The sequence below is a fragment of the Leptonotus elevatus genome, chromosome 5, assembly GCF_054856555.1.
Source record: "Leptonotus elevatus isolate MCC_2025b chromosome 5, RoL_Lele_1.0, whole genome shotgun sequence".
Taxonomy (NCBI): Eukaryota; Metazoa; Chordata; class Actinopteri; order Syngnathiformes; family Syngnathidae; genus Leptonotus; species Leptonotus elevatus.
Genome location: NC_141243.1, coordinates 2,817,605 through 2,837,705, shown reverse-complemented (window position 1 = coordinate 2,837,705; position 20,101 = coordinate 2,817,605). Strand labels below are relative to the sequence as shown.

Here is a 20,101-nt window from a genome sequence, read left to right as displayed (position 1 = left end):
CTGCAACCTTATGACAAAGGCATTAAAAGCAACGAGGGACTGTAAAATCCCTTTGAGGAGTCATTGACCGAAAAATTAGCCGGTCAGCGGCATCTGTTCTCCCCCCCGTCTTTGATTTGCACTCTCACTGACCCCTCTCGCTCCAGGGTTTGGCGGATAAAATACGAGAGAGGGAAGCGGTGAGAGGCAAGCAAGGTGAGGACCACCGTCACCCCCCCCTCCTCCCTCGTCCACTCGGACATATTAATGCTGACAAGGAACCTCCGTGCAACGTTTGGTCAAGCTCTGACCTTGTGGGCTTGGACTTATTAGCGTGTTATGTTTTATTGCATGTAATCAAACTTTGCTGTCATACTCCACCCCCCCCCCTTACAGAATACGGAAAATGTAAATTCCTGGCAGTTTAGCAAAGTCCATCTGTCTTGTATACATAATTAAAGATTGGTAGCAATCAGACAAAACCTCTAGAGACAAGTTCGTCTTTGAAGGACCGCTGGAATCGGACAAAATGATAGAACACGTTTGATGTCTTTTTCAGGCATTTGTTCTTAAGGTTTTGCGCGTGTGTGTGCCGTCGACTCATGACATGTCCACAAGATTTCATATGACTTTGGGCCTGGATTTATATATATATATTTTTTTAGAGGCTCAGCTAATAATACAAAATGTCCATTTCCTACCAAACTCTGTTACAAAGTGAAACATTTGGTCGGGATGTGAGGAGTCTGTTTTTGACGGACAACCGAAATTGGCATAAAATCACACTAAAAAGTCTACTTCAAACCAAAATGGCAGACTTCCTGTATCTTTTCGGGCATGAGTCTCACACAAAAAACGGAACTAGGTTTGCTAGGCAGCTGTGCCCCCGCCCATCCCCCATCTTGGGACTGCCGCAAACCGCCACATCTGGCCTGACCCTGATCTCTGTTCCTGGGCGCTGACATTTAATGAGTGTCACAACTGTAATGGCTACCAGGATGGCGCAGAGGGAAATGGTACAGATGCGTATAATAATAATCCGGGGGAGGGGGGTGTAATCACAGTAAATTATTTTTGTCTGCTTGTAAGTATTTCCCGCATGGTTGGAAAGCTTGGGAGTCATCATTGTTTTCCAGAAAATGTTGGGAAAGCAGTTTTTGGCGCCTGTTCGGAAAACCGTCACGGAAGGCAATTTTCTACTTCAGGGGTAGTATTCAGATCTGTAACAAAGGCGGGACAACCCCTGTTGCGTTGAAAGCAATTGTCGCGCCTCCGCTTCGCACTATGCAGGCTCTTCTGTTAGGGTTCTGAATTCGGGAAAAAGTTAAAAATAGGTCAACCAAAATTTTCTGCCCCGAAGCCCCACTGGAACCATGTTTGGGACGACCATGTTTTATACACTGACTTTTTTTTTTGCAGACGCACACAATATTGGAATAGAGATCCTGATGTTGACGTCACGCATCCCAAAATGGCCGTTAGTGCAACCGTTTTGGTAGCACCGAAAATGCTAAACAGCAAACGCCACACTTTAACAACGATTGTACATGGTGGCTAAATCAGCAGATGCTAACTGTTAGCACACGCAAAATGTGGGGGAAATAATCAGTTTTGTTCATTTGTGCTGCTACGGTTTAATAGCTATTACACAGTTGAATTTAATCACTGACCAACACCATAAAGAAGACTTTTTACCGCATAAACGACAGCGACGGCGGCCGACTTAGCAGCTGCTAAGTTGCTAACGTAGCAGCATCGGCAAGTTGAAAAAAACCAACAACTTCCTGACACTTCATCGGCAATCCAACATATTCATCTCGCGCATGTGTATCAAGTCCTTTTCATCAAAGTGACTGTCAATGCTCTTGGGCGGAAAGTTGACGGATCAACGCTAGTTTTTCGCTCTCCACGCCATTGTAGCCCATTAACGCTGCGCAAAACAATACTTTCCCGCCACAGGGGGGCGTGTTCAGAGAAAGTCACGTGACGTCAGGATCTCTATGGCAGCCCTGATCTGATCTTTATTTCTTCTGTCAGAAGAAGAAGAAGAAGACAAGAACAGGAAGTTATTGACCTAATGTAGCTAACAGCTAGCTTTACCCATGAAATAATGTTGAAGCATCGTCTGTAAGTGACTTTTAAGACAATATTGCATGTGTAACATAGATATATTGATGTATGTGTGAACGAAATGGTTTGCTAGCGCGCTAATGCTAATTGCTATTGCTAACCGTTTATCGATCTATATAAAGGAGGCTAACGCTAATAATTATGCGTGGGTTGCGAAGTCTAAATGTGACAACGTCTCTTGCCCTGTTGTGTCGAAAGGAATTGTCGCTTTCCCAAGTTCCCGGTGCTCTTCCGTTTAAACGGCTCCGGCAGATAAATGCCTAATCTTGTGTTACTTTTGAACTAAATTTGTGTTTTTTTTTTTATTCGAGTCCACTGAAGCTGCAAGCATATAATAAAGTTAGAAGGAAGCTCTTAATGCCAGCGAGGAAGCCATTGCCTGTAATTAGCTGCGCTTTTCATCCCTGCTCACTAACATGACAAATCGCTACTCTCTGGTTTATGTGTGACCAGGCAACTGTGTTTGTGCGCGTTTTTTTTTATTATTTTTTTTTATTTGTGTTTCTGTGATCATGTGACGCACAAGCCTAACAGGTTCTTTTTTTGCTTAGATCTTATTTCAAGTGGCTATGTGGAAGTCACGAGCCACAAATCCCAACCGATGTAATAACAGGGCCTTTGACTGGGCTTGCTCGTTTTCTGTCGCTTCAGAAGAGGGTTCGGCTAAGGCTGTGACCCAGCGTGATGTGGATTATTTTGACGAGTTGTGTTTATTTCTGTTGCGCAAAAGAGGGCTGTTATCTTGAGGAGTGACCATATTTTATGTTTATTTATATTTTAATTTTTTTTTTTATTGTACATGTTTGGCATTTTGAGTGCACGTTAGCCTCTCTGCATCGACAATTAACGGTTAAAGGTGACTCGTCGCTAACCACTTGTTTTCAGCGTCCTGTTTTACAATTTACTACTGAAGGCTGTCAGATTTATGTGACGATACATTGCAATCATATCAGAGATTTTAATTGGCCGAAACTATAATTGGTTTCGTACGTTTGTTACGGCTGTTCCATAACCACTTTTTCGAATCCCCTGGTAACCAAACCGGTCCGATTGATGCTCGGTCAGTCCAGCCGTCCATTCGTCTTCACCCTCGCTTACGCATCTCCGACCTAGCCCTTGCACATCTTGCCACTTCCCGCTTGCCCGCCCACAAGCAAACGGTGCATGTAAAACCTCACGGTGTGACACCCCGCCGTCTCCCCGCCGCCGGTGGCCGAAGCATGACATATTCGCCCGGGTGTGTGTCCAGGGCGGTGGACTCAGCCAGGAAGTTTTACGCAGAGACATCCGCAAAGTCGTTCAGCGCGCCTTCTGCCAACTTGCGTCGTTTCCAAACAGGCTCATTTTGAAAGACGTGAGCTCATTGAGGATGCAGTCTTACCGCCCAATGTTATCCCGAGGCACTCGCTAACCCGGCGTGATTGCTTCTGGCTGCTGGTGACTCACCATCGGGGTTTTTGCGCCGCTGCCAAACACTCAATAGCAGTGCTGGCTTCTTTGATGGGGCTGTGGCTTCCGTCATCTTGAAATGTAAGGAACACGCCCCTTGTAACATACAATAATACTGGAGTGTACAACTATGCCATTCATGTTAAGGGTATGACAAATGATCTTAAACAATCCTATTCTGCGTGTTTTCATAGACGGCAACCTAACAAGTGTTTTTTTTTTTAGAGCCTTTAGATGCCCTTAATGAACCGGAGGTACATTTTTGTTATCATTAAAGACAGTTTAGACTCCTTAATGTGTCTTGAGGGAACGTGTGTGGATGAGGGATGGTGGACCCAAATGCAGGGAAACAGGAATCGAGTGCAATGCGTGGTACTTTTATTAACCATAGTGAGAAAGGTGAGCAGACAATCATGACTGGACAGGACATGAGTGGACTGGTCACCATGACAGGACCTGATTTGCCTTGACTTGACTTGCTGTGGAGTGACTTCACTTGGCTGTGACGATGACAACTCGGTTAGATGTGACGACTCGGTTAGCTGTGACGATGACAACTCGGTTAGCTGTGACGACTCGGTTAGCTGTGACGACTCGGTTAGCTGTGACGACTCGGTTAGCTGTGACGATGACAACTCGGCTAGCTGTGACGATGACAACTCTCGGTTAGCTGTGACGACTCGGTTAGCTGTGACGATGACAACTCTGCTAGCTGTGACGATGACAACTCGGTTAGCTGTGACGACTCGGTTAGCTATGACGATGACAACTCTGTTAGCTGTGACGACTCGGTTAGCTGTGACGATGACAACTCTGTTAGCTGTGACGATGACAACTCTGTTAGCTGTGACGACTCGGTTAGCTGTGACGACTCGGTTAGCTGTGACGATGACAACTCGGCTAGCTGTGACGATGACAACTCTCGGTTAGCTGTGACGACTCGGTTAGCTGTGACGATGACAACTCTGCTAGCTGTGAGGATGACAACTCGGTTAGCTGTGACGACTCGGTTAGCTATGACGATGACAACTCTGTTAGCTGTGACGACTCGGTTAGCTGTGACGATGACAACTCTGTTAGCTGTGACGATGACAACTCTGTTAGCTGTGACGACTCGGTTAGCTGTGACGACTCGGTTATCTGTGACAATGACAACTCGGCTAGCTGTGACGATGACAACTCGGTTAGCTGTGACGACTCGGTTAGCTGTGACGACTCGGTTAGCTGTGACGATGACGACTCGGTTAGCTGTGACGATGACGACTCGGTTAGATGTGACGATGATGACTAGGCTAGCTGTGACGATGACTTGGCAGTGACAATGGCTACTTCGCTGTGACGAAGACGAACGCACCCACCTCGACTGGACAAACACAACTGACTAAATACACCATCGGTGTCAAACTCCGGTCCTGGAGGGCTGCAGTCCTGCAGGTTTTAGATGTTTCAGCTCATCAGCAAGCTCTGCATAAGCCTGATAATTGGAATCAGCTTGTGTTGGAAGAGGGAAACCTCCAAAACCTGCAGGACTGCGGCCCTCGAGGACCGAAGTTTGACACCTATGAACGACACCAACATTAAATAGGAGACACACCTGGGGAAGGGAAGACACACACAGGTGGACGTGGTTAGACATAACGAGACAAGGGAAAAAAACAAGACAAAAACCACCAACCACAGACAAAAACAACAAGCACATGGGCCATAACAAAGTAAAACCCAACCCCCACAGAACCAAAACATGACATAATGAACCTAAGATATGTGTTTTTGTAATATCAAATGCAATTTTAGGAAAAGCTGTTGTGTCAAAAGACTATTTCGTTACGCAGTAACTGGCGGAATCCTTCCAATTGTCCCGCGAGGACTCTCCTGAGGCTGCTGTGCTGCTTTTTTGTTTGTTTGAACTCCCTCTTGTTTTTCCTGGGAAATAAACGCATCCCTCAGCCCATATGGTTGTCATACACTTCCTGGAAACTGGAGCCATGCCTTGATGTTAATTGAAACAATACTGCGCTCAGCTTTTCCCCCCCCCCCCTTCTTTTTGCTTTAACACATTTGGCAAGCGCGGCAAAGAAAGCAGCCGGCGGCGAAGACTAGCGTTATTATTCCAAGTGTGTTTTCTGCCATCATTCCCGATGCGTACCAACATTTTAATGGTCCCAGATTGTCCTCAAAAAAGAAAAGAAAACACGCCGTCGCCGCATGTGTTTTACATACTGTACATGGCTCCTCCCAGCAGCCTCACTTTAAGCCAGGGGTGGGCAAACCTGTGTGCTCAAGGGCCACATTTTTTTTTTAAAGGGCCACATGGCCAGATTATTCCAGATGAGGTAAAACATTTTTTTAAAAATATGTACTTTTTAGTAATAAAATGATGATTCATCATTCAAACTCATATTTAATTGCTTTACTGTATAGATATTTAGTCAAAATGTATTCATTAAAATCAAATGAAATACATACACAATTGTTTATAATACTTGAGTAAAATAGTTAGCTTTATTATTAAAAAATATGTATTTTTTTATTGTTTATTTTACCCATATTTTGTATTTTGTATAAAAGTGTTTATGTGAATGTTAAAGTTTTCATGATCATTTTTATTGTATTTGAATACTTATAATGAATTTAATGTAAGTAAATAAGCAATAATTTAATTAAATTTTTAATGTGGAAAAAACATGCCAAATTTAATTTTACTTAATTATTTCTATTTCATTAACACATTATTTAATAAAAAATTAAATAAAATGTTGAATAATAATAATTAACAATTGCCTCACTTATAATTACATTAAAATTAATTACTCATTATTTATCATCATCATTCAGAAATTAAATTTTCAATGTTGCCATTCACAATAAATCAATCAAAACAATCCATTTAATGAGATAAATGACTACATTTGAATTAACCAATTTTAGGGTAAAATAATGATGCAAAAATATTACTCTTAGAACTCTTGATCATGTAACTGCTCGGTGCACTGGATTATAAAAAAAGCCATATTTAAACACCTGCCCTACAAGTTTTGAAGGTTTTGATTGCACCCGTCGTCGTGGCTGTCTAATCACTTGGGTTTAATTCCTCTCTTTAAATTATTATTTTTTTTTCTTTTCAGAGTGTTACACGGCCAACGGGGAGGACTACAGGGGCTTCCAGAAGCAGACCAGTTTGCACGGGGGGAAGCCCTGCCTCTTCTGGAACGAGACCTTCCAGCATCCCTACAACACGCTCAAGTACCCAAATGGCGAGGGCGGCCTGGGGAGCCATAACTACTGCAGGTCGGCGTTTACTAGATTTTATTTGGGGTACGGCGCCTTAGTGGTGAGCACGTCTGCCTTTTTGGGGTTCGAATTCTGGACTTGGAAGATTCTACATTGTCCATTGGTGTGGTGTAAATGCCAGTTTAAAAACAACAACAATATTTAAAAAAAATCGCCGTGCTAACTGAGGTCGGACGGAAAAAAATGAATCATCAAAAGCGCACTTTGTCAAATACAAAAACAATGTGGGCAGAAAGCTCAGAGCGCTCTCACATATCAAAGTTGACCCGAGCGTCAACTTCCTTGTTTTTTGTCTTTTTTTCCTCAGAGGAGAACATTTGAGCGGGGGGACGCGATTGAGAATGTTGCTGGACGTCACCACAGACTTTAATTCGCGATTCATTTGCAATAGACACGAACTGACAAGATTCGTTTTTTTTGCTGATCCAATCTTTGTGTCTGCTAGTAGTTCGTGTCATTGTGTTCTCCTACTGTTCTCCTTACTCACCAGAAGCCTTACTTGAAAACCATAACGCTGCTTTGAAATCCAATCTCCCAAGTTTGAAATCCTCATTTGGAACCCTAACGAGAAGCTCTGAGCCTGGCTTGAAACCCTACTTTAAATTCTAACACTAGTTTGAAACCCCAATCATAATTTGAAACCCTAACTGAGGCTTAAAACCCTGCTTTAAAACCCCATCTCGAGTTTGAAATCCTAATCCAGGCTTGAAACCTACATTTTAAACCCTACCTAGTAACTGGAAGCACTGACTTTGACTTGAACCCCTGCTTTGAATTCCTCGCATAATTTGAAGGCTTGAAACCCTACTTTGAGTCCATCCATCATTGCAATGCAATACAAAATGATCCAGATGAGTACGAGATGGCGAGTAGCGTTATGCAATTTAGTCCTCGGCCCTCCTTTTTCCTCCGGAACGGTGGCTTGGCCCGCATGCCCAGTAAGGAAACAAAATATCCTTCCCCAAAAGCCTCCAAAAGCTTTTTCCAAGTCCCACTTGTAAAGTCAGAAGGCAGCGATGCTTTGAAGTGGTGCCCGGCGCAAGGGAAGATTTACGAGGAGGACACTGACGCGGCGCATCGCGGCTACATTCGCGCTCACGTTAACCAGCGTTTTACATTTGATGTCTTGAGTCAGCCCCGCTCGCAAAACAGACATCTTCATTCTTCCCCGCAAAATGGCAGCTCGCCGCGGATCCCACAATTTCCTCAATGATTTTTTTTTTTGTTTTTGCAATTTTCATTTTGTACCTTTGTGAAAACCCAGATGACACCCTGATCACTTGAACAAAGTTATGACACATTATGGTGAATTTTAGAATACTTTTTTTTCCTTTTTTTTTCCCCTGTCAGTATTTTTCATCTAAAACTAAAAACTTTTTTTCAAATAAGTGTGTTATTTTCATCCAATATTTTTATGTCACTGATATAATATTTGTGGTTTTTTTCCAATACAATATGTATATATTTTTTGATTCAATATTTTTGCATTTCTATTCAAATATTTGTGTGTTTTTAATTACACATTCCTTTTGAAACCAAACCCTGTTGACATCCAAATGAGTCCAAATGAGATGACCCCATTTGACTGCGTGCACGTGTTTGTGTGCGTGTCTCTGAGCAGTATGAGTCAAACCAATTCAGCATAATTGCGGCAATTAAGAGTCCTAAGTATGATCGGCCATCTTCTCTTTAGGTAAGGGAAGGTTGAATGCAATTTTCACATCCAAAACCTCCTAACGCGCGTTTTCAGGGTTTAAGAATGATTTTCCCCAAAAGGGACAAATAGAAATTTAAATAAGTAATAAATATATATAAGACTATACAAGCTGTTGAACCCTAACCCTGGCTTAAAACCCTACTTTACTCTACTTGAAAATTTTGCCCAGGTTTGAAACCCTAATATCAATCACTGCCTTGAAACTATAATTAGACAACCTATTGCTCGAAATGCTCCTTTAAAACCCCGAAGCTGGTCTTATACCGTAAACCACGGAACTGAAGCTCTGCTTCAAACCTTAACCCTTCTTTGAAACCCTAACCACTTGTTGAATCCCTCATTTGAAAGCGCGTCCCCTCGCTTGAAACCCTAGCACGAGCTTGAACCCACGTTTGAAACTTTAGCCCTTACTCGAAAACCCTAACCCTAAACCTGGCTTGTTTTCAGACAAGAAAATGAGCATTTTTACTTCTGAATGTTTGTAATTCACATTTGGAAGCTGACAAGAAAACAAGTCGAAAGGGTGAGAAAGTGAATATTACGCGTTTTCCTTCTTACCTGATCTCGCCTGCCGATAAGTCCCGGGGAGGCTTTCTGCTCCCGTTGGCACGTTTCCCTTTTTTGGTCATCACCCAAGCTTTTTTGCCACTTCAACTTGGAAGTTCAGTTGAAAATGGAAACAAAGTGTGGATGCTGCCTGCTGCTGGAGTCAACGAAGGGAACGGCAACACACCCGTATGACAAGTGTGTTGACAAAGACTGAAAGGGGATCCCGTCTGTAAGCCCCCCCCCCCCCCCCCCGAGATGCTGCCAGGAGCTTTTACAGAAAAGAGGACAAAAAGCTCTTTGGCAATGACGGTCAAAGCAGAACAAGAATGACAAGTGGCCGTGTCATGTTGGAAGCTTCTTTTCATCTTCTGTATTTAATACCCAGCATGCCGGTTGACTTTCCATTTGTTTGTATTTCAACCCCCCCTTTTTGGAAACCCTGACTTGAAATTCGAATCGAGGCTGGAAACGAGGGCTGAACGATTCAAATCGACGTTGCAGTGCAGTACAATGCAATTTATACGTATTTGTCAAACGGAATGCGTTGCAACGTAAAGTAACAATGGCGGCGTACGTCCCCCAAAAAGTTTCTACAAAACGTATTCAACTGGAAATGATTTTTAAAAAAATCATAGTTATGTTAGTAACAACCAAATAAATAATAGACAGCAAACTTGCCTTTACAGTTGGGGTTCCTTTCACGGTTTTTGTTGGTTTGTGTTGTTCAAGCTCTGATAAGGTTTTAACAAAATGCCATTTTGTCCACAGGAACCCGGACGGGGACGTCCAGCCATGGTGCTACATTGCAGACCACGAAGACGGAATCTACTGGCGATACTGCGACATCCCGACATGCCGGAGTGAGTGACCCTAATTTGCTTTCCAGGACAGTGACTGAGTACAAGTGGAGTTCTACACGGCTCATTCTTCAGGCCACTCTTTTTCTGCCAGTTTCATGAAAAACAGATTCAATTAACCAGAATCGGCTTCCATGTGAAGACTTTTTGTTTGGCCTCTTCCTTGCTGTCAATCACGTGGAAAATGTCATTTTTGGGGGGGAACTTTGGGGTCAAATAATTGAACCCGAATTTACTCCCTAATATACTCTTGTGATTTTAAGCACCCTAGCAAGCTAGGGTTTCTTTCTTTCTTTCTGTCAGTCTCCTTGAATTTGTACCATATTGGAGCAAGCATTACAAACAGTTTGAGTCTGATAATCAGCCTGAATGTAATCCCGGAGTTCCACAAGTCTCATTTCGAAGGCATCTTTGAAATCCTCTTTTTTTTTTGGATTGAAGAATAGTATGAGCAGTTACATTATCATTGAATTCTCTAAACCGTCCACGCTCTGGAACCGCCTTTTACTGCAAGGCAACCGTGTCGCTGGCCTCTTTGATCCATTTGTGGATTTATGTTTGTTGATGAAGGCGAACGCTAGGCTACGCAGTTGAAAACACCGCTGGATGTTGTTGTTTTTTTGTTTTTGTTTTTTTTACAAACCACCAACCATCCTCTCCATGAATTAGTTTTACTGTCGTGACCTTTTGCACATTTTGCTTGATTAGCCTAAACTTGAAGTCATTCACGGTACTGTTTGTTTTTCTTGAGGCTCTCAACATAGTTTTCAACATAGAATGAGATGTTATGTTTTTTTTTTTGTGCGCTTCACTGAAAAGTGTCAATTTGAAGTGAAGCAAAAATGACTTCTTGGTGGAATTGATTGTACATATCACATTCGTAGTTTTCGTGTGTTTGTCTGTCTGTCTTTTGACTTGGCTGTCTCGTGGCATCCCCTGTTTTAAAACGGTTGCCTTTCCTCCTGGCTGTTGTATTTTGCATTCTCATTAATAATAACAATTATTCCTATTTCATGTTGTTATCTAATCCTTGCAGACGAGCTCGGCTAAACGCATTAAAAGCATAAAACAGCAGACTGACAAGTGAACTCGGGGGCCACCAGCTCCGTGTTATCCTGTCTTGAGTAGCACGCTCGGCTAAATCCCGCGGTTTGAATACCGGCGGCGCACATTAGCCCCGTAAATCGTGTCTGCTGGCAGGAGTCACTCGCGTACGTGTATGTCGCTTCGCGTCTTTTTTATTTTATTTTTTATTTTTATTTTATTATTATTATTTTTTTTTATTATTATTATTTTTTATTTATTTATTTTTTATTTTTTTCTATCGTCGGCTTTCGGCTGACCTATTTTCACCTAGTGTCCTTTTAGCTGAGGCGCACGGGGGGGGGGCCAGGCTTGTCCTTATCTGCGATCGAATCAGGCCCGGCCTTTGTCCGGGAAAATGTGTTTCGGGCTTTCTTTTTTGAACTGTTTTACGACAACAACACTGCATGGGAAATTTTTGATTCTGTTTAGCTGTGAGGCATCATCAGGGTGTCATGAAAACAAGCCTGTTCACGAACAACGTTGGCAGGTATCGACATACTTTAATGGGAAACCACAATCACAATATTACGCCTCCCTCACCCTTTTGTGGCAAGGAAGGCCTCGCCCTCCGGCGAGTCTAACCATCTTGGCAAGTCTACGCATTCTGCCGGCGAACGTCTCACTTTCTGACAACTCACTGCCTTTTCCGGAAAGGTATGTCTCATCTTTTTAGGCAGGGAAAGTACCATCTGCTCAGGAAAATCTCACCCACTGACAAGGTTCCTTTTTCTGGCAAGGTCTCTTTCTCGTAAAGAGGTTTCTGGCAAGTAAGGGCTCACTTTCTGGCAGGAGATCACTTTTTAGAAACAAGAATTCTGGCAAGGGAGGTTTCAACTTTTTGGGGCGTGGCAAGGTTTTACATTGGAAATCAAGCTTTCGGTTTCTGTCAAGGTTTCTGGCATTTTGACTAAAACCCGCCGGCCCGGCCCGACTCCCCGAGGATCGCTGCCTAACACGTAGTTTTGCAACTGATGTTGACTGATGTTCAGTTTGTTGTCTATATTTGAAATGGATCAATGGACTAGTCTCTCTCAATTGTGAGCCAGTTGGGGTAAAATGGAGGAAAATAATAAGGAAAAAACATGGCATCAGCCCCAAAAGACACCGACCCACCGGGCATCTGCCCTGAATGCCAGATGGGACAGTCCAGCCCTGGACTTTGGTTCCCACTTTCTGGCAGTCGCCCTCTGGCAAAGCCCTGCCCCCCAGACTGGGTTCCACTTTCTGGAAAGCCCTTCATGTTTCATGACAGCTTCATTTTACAGTGCCACTTTTATTTACACAAATGTCCAAAACCGCACTGTTTTAATCCGTTTTCGCTGTTGCGTAAACAGCGGCTCACTTTTTGGCAAAGCCAAATGCCTGAAGAAGGTCAGGTATGCCTCGCATTGTCTCGTGAATCACTCCACTGTTGAGACACATGCCCAAAAATGTGTCACTTGGTGTACCTTTCTCCAAGGACAGGTGCGGTCACATTGCAGCTACACCCCAAGATCACAAAGTGTGAACCAGGAAGCGTTTCACGCGGTTACGGATCAAGAGAGTAACAGCTGTCTTTTGTTTGTTTTCTTTGTCCTTCGCGCTTGACGTTGTGTGTCGGAGGACGCCATATTTTCACCTCGGGTATTTGGCAGACAAATGGGCGGGTCAAAAAAGAGGTTTGGAAACACAGGGTGACAGTGTGGATTACGGTTTAGGTCACTGGATTATCCAACAACTCTAATCCCCCCCCCCCCCCCCCGCGGCGGCGGCATTATCTGAGCATCAAAAAGGTGCTGCTGTCAAAGCTTGTCAGCTAGTTTGAGGTGCTTCCGTATTTGCACAGCGCCAGACCGTTTAAAGTCAAACTCCTTGCAAAATATGTTTTCACATCGGAACGAAAGTCGCTCCTGAGTCTGAGCACCTCAATGAAATTGTACGGCCCCGGGTTTTTACCCCGCCTCGCCCCAAAGTCAGCTGAGGTGGGCTTTTCAGCTCTTCCACGATACGAATGACGATATGCAGTTAGTCGCTTTTTATTCAACAACCCAACAATGCACAGAAGATCCAAAACATTTGTTACAGTAATCCCGAGACTACTATACTATATTCAAAACCATGAAATCTTATGTACGGATGTGAACGCTGGACGTTGACTAAAGAGTTGGAAAGAAGACTCGAAGCAGCAGAAATCGGAAGGATTAGGAAAGTATCATGGACTGAAAAGAAGATAAACGAAGATGTGATTGGAGATGGCGGCGTACAAACGATCTCTACTGAAAACCATCAGAGAAAGGCGGAGCAAATTCTTTGGACACATAAATAGAGCAAAGCGACTGGAAAAACAAATTCTACGTGGCAAGATTTGTGGAGTTAAAAGCAGAGGATGCAAACGGCTTCAATAACTTCCCATCAATGAATTTATTAGAAAAACTGACGCCAGAGAGGTATGGCGAGCCACGATTGCGGACGTCTGCAGCAGACCTGGCACGTCCTGGGACTCAGCTCAGTCATGTAACAAATTAAATTCCCAAGTCAAGATATCACTATACGCAGTTAAAAGGCTGTGGGGCGTGCGGCTGTCAAAAGCGTATACTGTTGACGTTGGTTCAATCGGACCGGCACCGAGAGTCAAACAGCCTCTCTGTCAACAGCACCAAAGCAGGAAAAACCAGTTGTCCTGACAAAAATGCCGACGATCACGTGAGGCAGAAGACCTGCGTCGACGCCTGACGTGACCTTTTCTTAGGGAGCCGTCAACTTTTGCCCTCGTTGAAGATTTACGACACAATTATGGCTTTACGAGTCTCCCTGAATTGGGCTTTTGTAGCGCAGCTGGTCATTATCTCATTGTAACTATCATTGTAATTTGTGAGCGTTGTTGTAATGAGCTCATGAAAAGAAAATTCCAACGACATTGGATCGGACAATTGATTTTGGGTTCTTGTCAACATGAAGTCGATTTTAGGCAAAGAATGACGACTGCGGAAAAAACGGGACAGTGAAAATGACAATAATGGAGGACAACAATAAGGATCTCTTGTATCGGGAAGTTAATTTACGTTTGCCGCATTCGGATCGGCACCCTTGGTACCCTAACAGACAAGGTGCGAGAAGCAGTACCTTGCTTGTAGTACCTGCTCTTTTCCACTTGCATATTGGAATGCATGAAAGAAACCGTAAGAAGTCTGTTGTGTGTACGTTGCGTGGCCGACTACTGCAATGACTTCCATCCAGTTGCATTCATTTTGCACCCTCCGCACCTTGAAGCCATAAAGTTAGGTGTTAGGAGTCATATTTTACGAGCCGAACTAAAGAAAGTATGCGGTGCTGAGCTATTGCTTTCATTACGTCTGATTTACAAAGCGGTTAAATGTCACTTTGAAATTGCGCAACATCGCGGCGAGTGATAAATGAATCCAGACATTAAAGCCCTACGAGATGGGCTTGATTATATTATACTAAGTGTCTATTAATTTTTTCCAGATAGTAGTACAATTACAGGGCGTCTTCTGTTTATGACACATTTCTGCAGTAGTAAGGTTATAATTACGGTAAATATTTGATTGAAAAACAGTTGTAAACTGTAAATATGCAACAAAACAATGAAAAGCAGCAAGTATTACGTATACATATTGTACTGCATGGCCACATAATTATTACACTACAATAAATTAATTCATTGCAAACAATGTTGTGTTGACGACCATCTCTGATATAATTCAATATTTTTGCCTAATTTCTTTGGATTTGAGTGCTTTTTCTGTGATATTTGTGCATTTTTTGTGTAATATTTTTCAAATTTATCTTTTTTCATATAATAGTTTGCATTTATTTCCTAATATTTAAATTTTGTCTAATATTAGTGTATTTTTTATCGAATATTATTATTTTTTTCCCTAATATATATATTTTTGCTTCTAATGGTATTGTCATTATTTTTTGCTAATATTTCTTAAATATTTTCCTATTTATTCTGTCCTAATTGCATTTTTTTTCATCTAATATTATCTTCTTCTTTTTTTGGTAATAATTTGGTATTTTTTCCCGTAATGGATTTTTTTATAAATTTTTTATTTTCCCCCCATTTTGGTAAATTGCCAAAATGTGTGTAATTTCATCTAACATTTATCTACTATTTATTTGTTCCTGTAATTTTTCCAAATCGCGTATTTTTAAAAAAATAATATTTTTCTACTTTTCCTCTATAATGTTTTGCTGTTTATTGTAACATTAGTGTATTTTTTTGTCATGCATGTTTTTCTGTATATATATTTTTTTTTTACTTTTGTGCTTTTTTTCGGCAAATATATTTTAAAATATTTTTTCCGTATTATTTTGTTAGTTTTAATACTGTATTATTTATCTATTATGTGTATATGTTTTTGTATTATTTTGTATATGTCTTAATTTTTTAATCTAATATTTCTCTAATATTCATCCATTTTTTTGAGACATGCAACAAAAAATTTGGGTTTTTTTGTGGGGTTTGGAATACATGAATAGTATTTCGATTCAATGGCGAAAGCTCTATGCTTTCATAAACTGCTGTATAAAGTGTTATTTTTCTTAATATAACACATTACAAAATGGATGGGATTCATGGCATTTTCATTCATTTCAATGAGGAAAGAGCAGAGTCAGAAAGCTGTATCTTAAATTTTTCATACAATATTTTTCTCTAATATATGTTTGTATATATATATATATTTTTTTTTTTACCCTTGGCTTACATTTGTGTGGCAGTGAATGAGTGAAAATGTGACTGAAAACATTGAACAGTTCATAAAGCCTTGACGTTATTTCCTATGGGGATTTCCCCCCCCCCCCCCCAAAAAAAATATGTTTTCTAATATTTTGAGCGCTGTATTTTGGCTCATGTTTGCAACTACACTGAGTCACGATCGAGCAGGTGCAATAAAACGTTGTGCTCCTTCCAGACCAGCCCGGCTCATAACAAGTTGAAATCCACTCTGACTAAAATTAGCAATAATATAGCATGTAAAAATAAATAACATGGGCTGTGTATGTGTGTGAGGGGAAAAAACAGTGGGGATTTTTACGACGGGAATGACAGAAAGGGAACCCGCGGCCATGAAGGAGAAAACAAGCGTGGGTCCAAATAAGCCAGTGGAACATGTTGGACATGTGGTCTGGCTGCGGAAAACCAGACGGGAGCACCGCAGCCTCGCCTCATGTGGTTCCCCCCCCCGGGCCCCCTCGGCCCCCTCCGACCTCGAGGTGCTTTCAAGTTGTGTTATTGCTGCATTTATTTCTCGTTGTTTTCCGAGGTTGGACGCTCTCCCGGCCTTGCGGTCAGGAGCCGCGCTTTGGCCATCCCGATAGTTTGTTCCTGTAATTTGGCGCCGTAAAAAAATACAAAAATACTTTTTTGAGAGCGCACTGTGAGTCACGTATGAAGCTAATTTCAGTCTAATTACTATAGCTGGTGTAAAAATGTTCTGCAAATTTGACTAAATCTGGAAAAATATGACAGTGAAGTCCACAAATTTGACAATGATTTAACGTGATTGCGCCATTTCTTTTTTTGTCTGAAGCTTGCTTATAACGGAAATTTTGGAATGCGATACGAAGCAAAAAATTTGGGGTTTCAAAATGAGTGTGCTAATTTTTAGTTAATTCAAAGTTCCTTTAAAATCACTAGTTTTTTTTTTTACGCGCGATACATTTCTGCTCTTTACTTGGAAAGTCTGTTCTGGGGGAATTCCCAACGCAGCATCCACCAATTTTGCAGTAATAAATTTAGTAATATGGCGTATATTTTTGGACACTGGGGTCAAGCTGTATTTTACAATTTAAAAAATGTGCAGAAAGTTACTTAATGTTAAAGATTACATAGCACTTAATATGGAAAAAAATGCACTGAGCTTTCACCAATGTCTTACAAGTGCAATTATGCCATCTAGTGACAGAAAAAATGACCAACACAAATCAATACCACACATTTTTACAGCACAGTACATCTTTTTACTTTTAACTCAATTTTATGAATTATTATGAAATGACTGTATCTCCGACTAAAAGATGTAGCCATATTTCTATTAATTAACATTTTTTCCTACGAGTATGAAAACTAAAAAAAAAAAATTGGATTGTACATTTAGAACAAATATAAAATTTCCAATTAATCGTGAGTTAACTATTCAAGTCATGCAATTAATTACGATAAAAAAATTTTTTAACGCCTGATACCCCTAACAAAGCAGCTCATAACTGGAAAAACAACAGAAGTTGAGGCACTTGTAAGTCAAGGTTCCCTAATGCTGTACTACAATTAACTATTTTGCCAATAGTTTTTTTTATTTTACACAATAAATACATTGATTTGCTATTAAAAAATAAATATAAATGTAAATTTTATGATTTTGCTTATTGACAAAAATGAATTCTTCAGTTTTTTTTTTTTTTTAATAAGTATTAAATCTGGAAACATGTCAAGTGCCCTGCTTTTGTCTACTGGTGGCGCGCAGCTGCCAACCATGAATGAAAATTCTCATACAAACCTGACAGTCCGCAGAGCCCAGACAAACCGATCCAGCTCGGTTAGCATGCTCCAGGCCCCTCCTCAAGTAAAAAGGTGAGTGAGGGTGTGGTGGTGTGGGGGCTTGTCATTGTTATCTGACCTCCGAACCCCTCTCCTCAAAGCTCCGCCCACACTCCCTTGGGGCGGAAATACCTGCCCATAGAGGCAGAGAGTGTTTTGAACTCCGGAGACGAAAAGTCGAGCTTGTCACAGAAAAGAGCCCGAGGACATGGACTAGATTGAATCTCCCCGCCCGGGCCGCCTTCTCGAAGATGGCTGCGGTTAATTTAGCCGGCGCCATTAGGGAATTAAAGGTATTGATTACAGGGTCGACCGGAATGCCTGCCAATGAGAACGAGTGGATGGGCTTTTGTTTAGGACCTTGTCTTTGGGATGAATGAGTGAAGCCTCAAAGCGAAATATAGATCCGCTGCTTGGTGGATGGAATCGGGGAAGTTAACTTTGCGCCAGCGTCTTTTTTGGCTGAGAGCAACATCAGCAGATTCGTAGCAGATCAGCTCAAGTTTGTGTTGATTATGTGAAGGAAACGGTGTTACGTTTACAACCACAATTGTAATATTTGTTCCATGCAGGTGTACTAATTCCTTCCCAGCAGTCCATTCTCTTCATTTTGGCGCATTTCCCTTGGCGGCAATGCTTACCATGTATAATGGATATTTTGTTTTGTCCAATCAGATTTCATCCTCTATGTGTTGCCATGTCAATTGAACCCATTCATTGCCAACACAATTCAAATGGATCTTTTTTATTTTATTTTTTTATTATTATTTTTTATTTTATTTTTTTTTCTTAAGAGCTCAGTATTGTTAATTCGGTAATGTCATCATCATTGCTCCTTTTTTTTTTTTTTTTTTTTTTGTATGTGCGTGTATTTGTTAGCTCACCAAAAACCTATTAGAAAAAAATCCCATACCGTTCACCTAAACCGAACAAATGGATCTTTGACGTCTATAGCCGTCAATGGCAGTAAATGCCCTGGGCCTTCAGGGCAAATTTGGGCTGAGGGCTCATGACTGAAGTTAAAAAAATTTTTTTAAAAATCACACGATATAGCAAACAACTTTGTCTACATAGTAAGTGGACTTTGGAGCTGTTTAAAACTAGAGAGTTTCTTCTTTCTTTACTACTTTACTTTGTCCTCCTAGGACCTCACACGGGGGCTCCTTTGGGTTCGGTTTGTCAGGTTTGCGAGGCCGAGGTCATTCTCATCTGGCTTTCCCTTGCATTGTCTCCTAATTACTCATTTAAAGCTCCCATTCTTTCTTTTAATTAGACGCTTGGTCACGCTCTCGGGGCCCGCCGGCTGGCTCATTGATCTGCTCGCTGTTCATCTTCTTAATAGTACGTACACACACGCGCGCGCACACACGAGACTTGACTCGAGTCAGACTTAAGTTGCCAGTTTTGGGACTTGGGACTCACTTGGCTAAAACTCTTGATTCTGGATTTGGTATTCATGAACTAGCTGAGGTGTGTCAGAAAAGTAAAAAAAAAAGAAAAAAAGATACATTTAGAACTTAAAATACAAAATATGAGTTTTCCCCTTCAATGTGGGCCACACAATCAACCAGCACATTTAAGTAACGCAACTGGACAATCGCAAGTACAGTCGCTGACTTTGACCATCACACGTGCTGGAATGGGTAAAAATGCGCCCCCTAGTGTTCTTATCAGCGAACAACAGTTTTAGACATCACATACTGTACTGTTGTTTTTTTTAACCACTAAAACATCGAAGAAGCGGATATATCATGCTGACTAGCCTAATTGCCTACTTGACTTACTCCCATATGTTTTACCTTCATTTTTTCGAGACAAATAACTTTTCTCCAGTGTTGCCATGACAGATTTATAGCCCTCATATATTTTCAGCATCGTAACTTCCCAAGCGAACACTCAGTTCTTTCTACACACCGATAATAACACCCTCATTGTCCCGGCTAAGCGATGCTCCCTTTTACAGAACCGAGTTGGGGGGGGGGGGGGGCATTTGATTGTGGGTAATTTACGAGCATAAACGCGTCAAATGTGGTCAGCCAGCCAGAGCCATGATTTTTTTTTTGCTATCTTCAAATGCATGGTATGTCTTTGGTTGATATAAATCACTGACATAAAATGACTTCCTGCAAAAGCACTTTTAATGGATCAGTGTTACAAGATGCAGTTTGCTTTCGTTTTTACGACTGACTCACAGAAGTCAAACGGTCTCCATTATAAAAATCGTGAGCTCAACATGCGATTTTCGAAGCCATATTTCAACGTTCTTAATGGGGATAGATTGCATACTTGGTGGGAAATGTCAGCATCATTTTAAACATCCAGTCAGTTCTTGATTATAGTTCATTCTCACTTTCTTGAAATACTTTTTGTTTGAAATCCTCCGAAATTTTGTAAGGACGCTTGCTTGCTCCTGTTGAGGTATTTAGTCTAACGACGTGCGCGCCATTCTTCGGGCCGTTTGTTGAGTCTGTGTCGTCTGGCCCCAGATGAGATGTGTTG

The 20,101-nt window shown here is 41.5% G+C and overlaps 1 protein-coding gene across 2 annotated transcripts in view; it reads left to right on the top strand.

The window, feature by feature from the left end:
• kremen1 (kringle containing transmembrane protein 1) overlaps positions 1-20,101 on the top strand; it is a 66,075-nt gene that overhangs the window by 32,617 nt on the left and 13,357 nt on the right. For both annotated transcript variants that reach the window (XM_086075297.1, XM_086075296.1), the window contains exons 3-4: positions 6,684-6,846; positions 9,884-9,975. In XM_086075297.1, the coding sequence (XP_085931423.1) occupies positions 6,684-6,846; positions 9,884-9,975 (255 nt within the window). The remainder of the gene's footprint in view (positions 1-6,683; positions 6,847-9,883; positions 9,976-20,101) is intronic.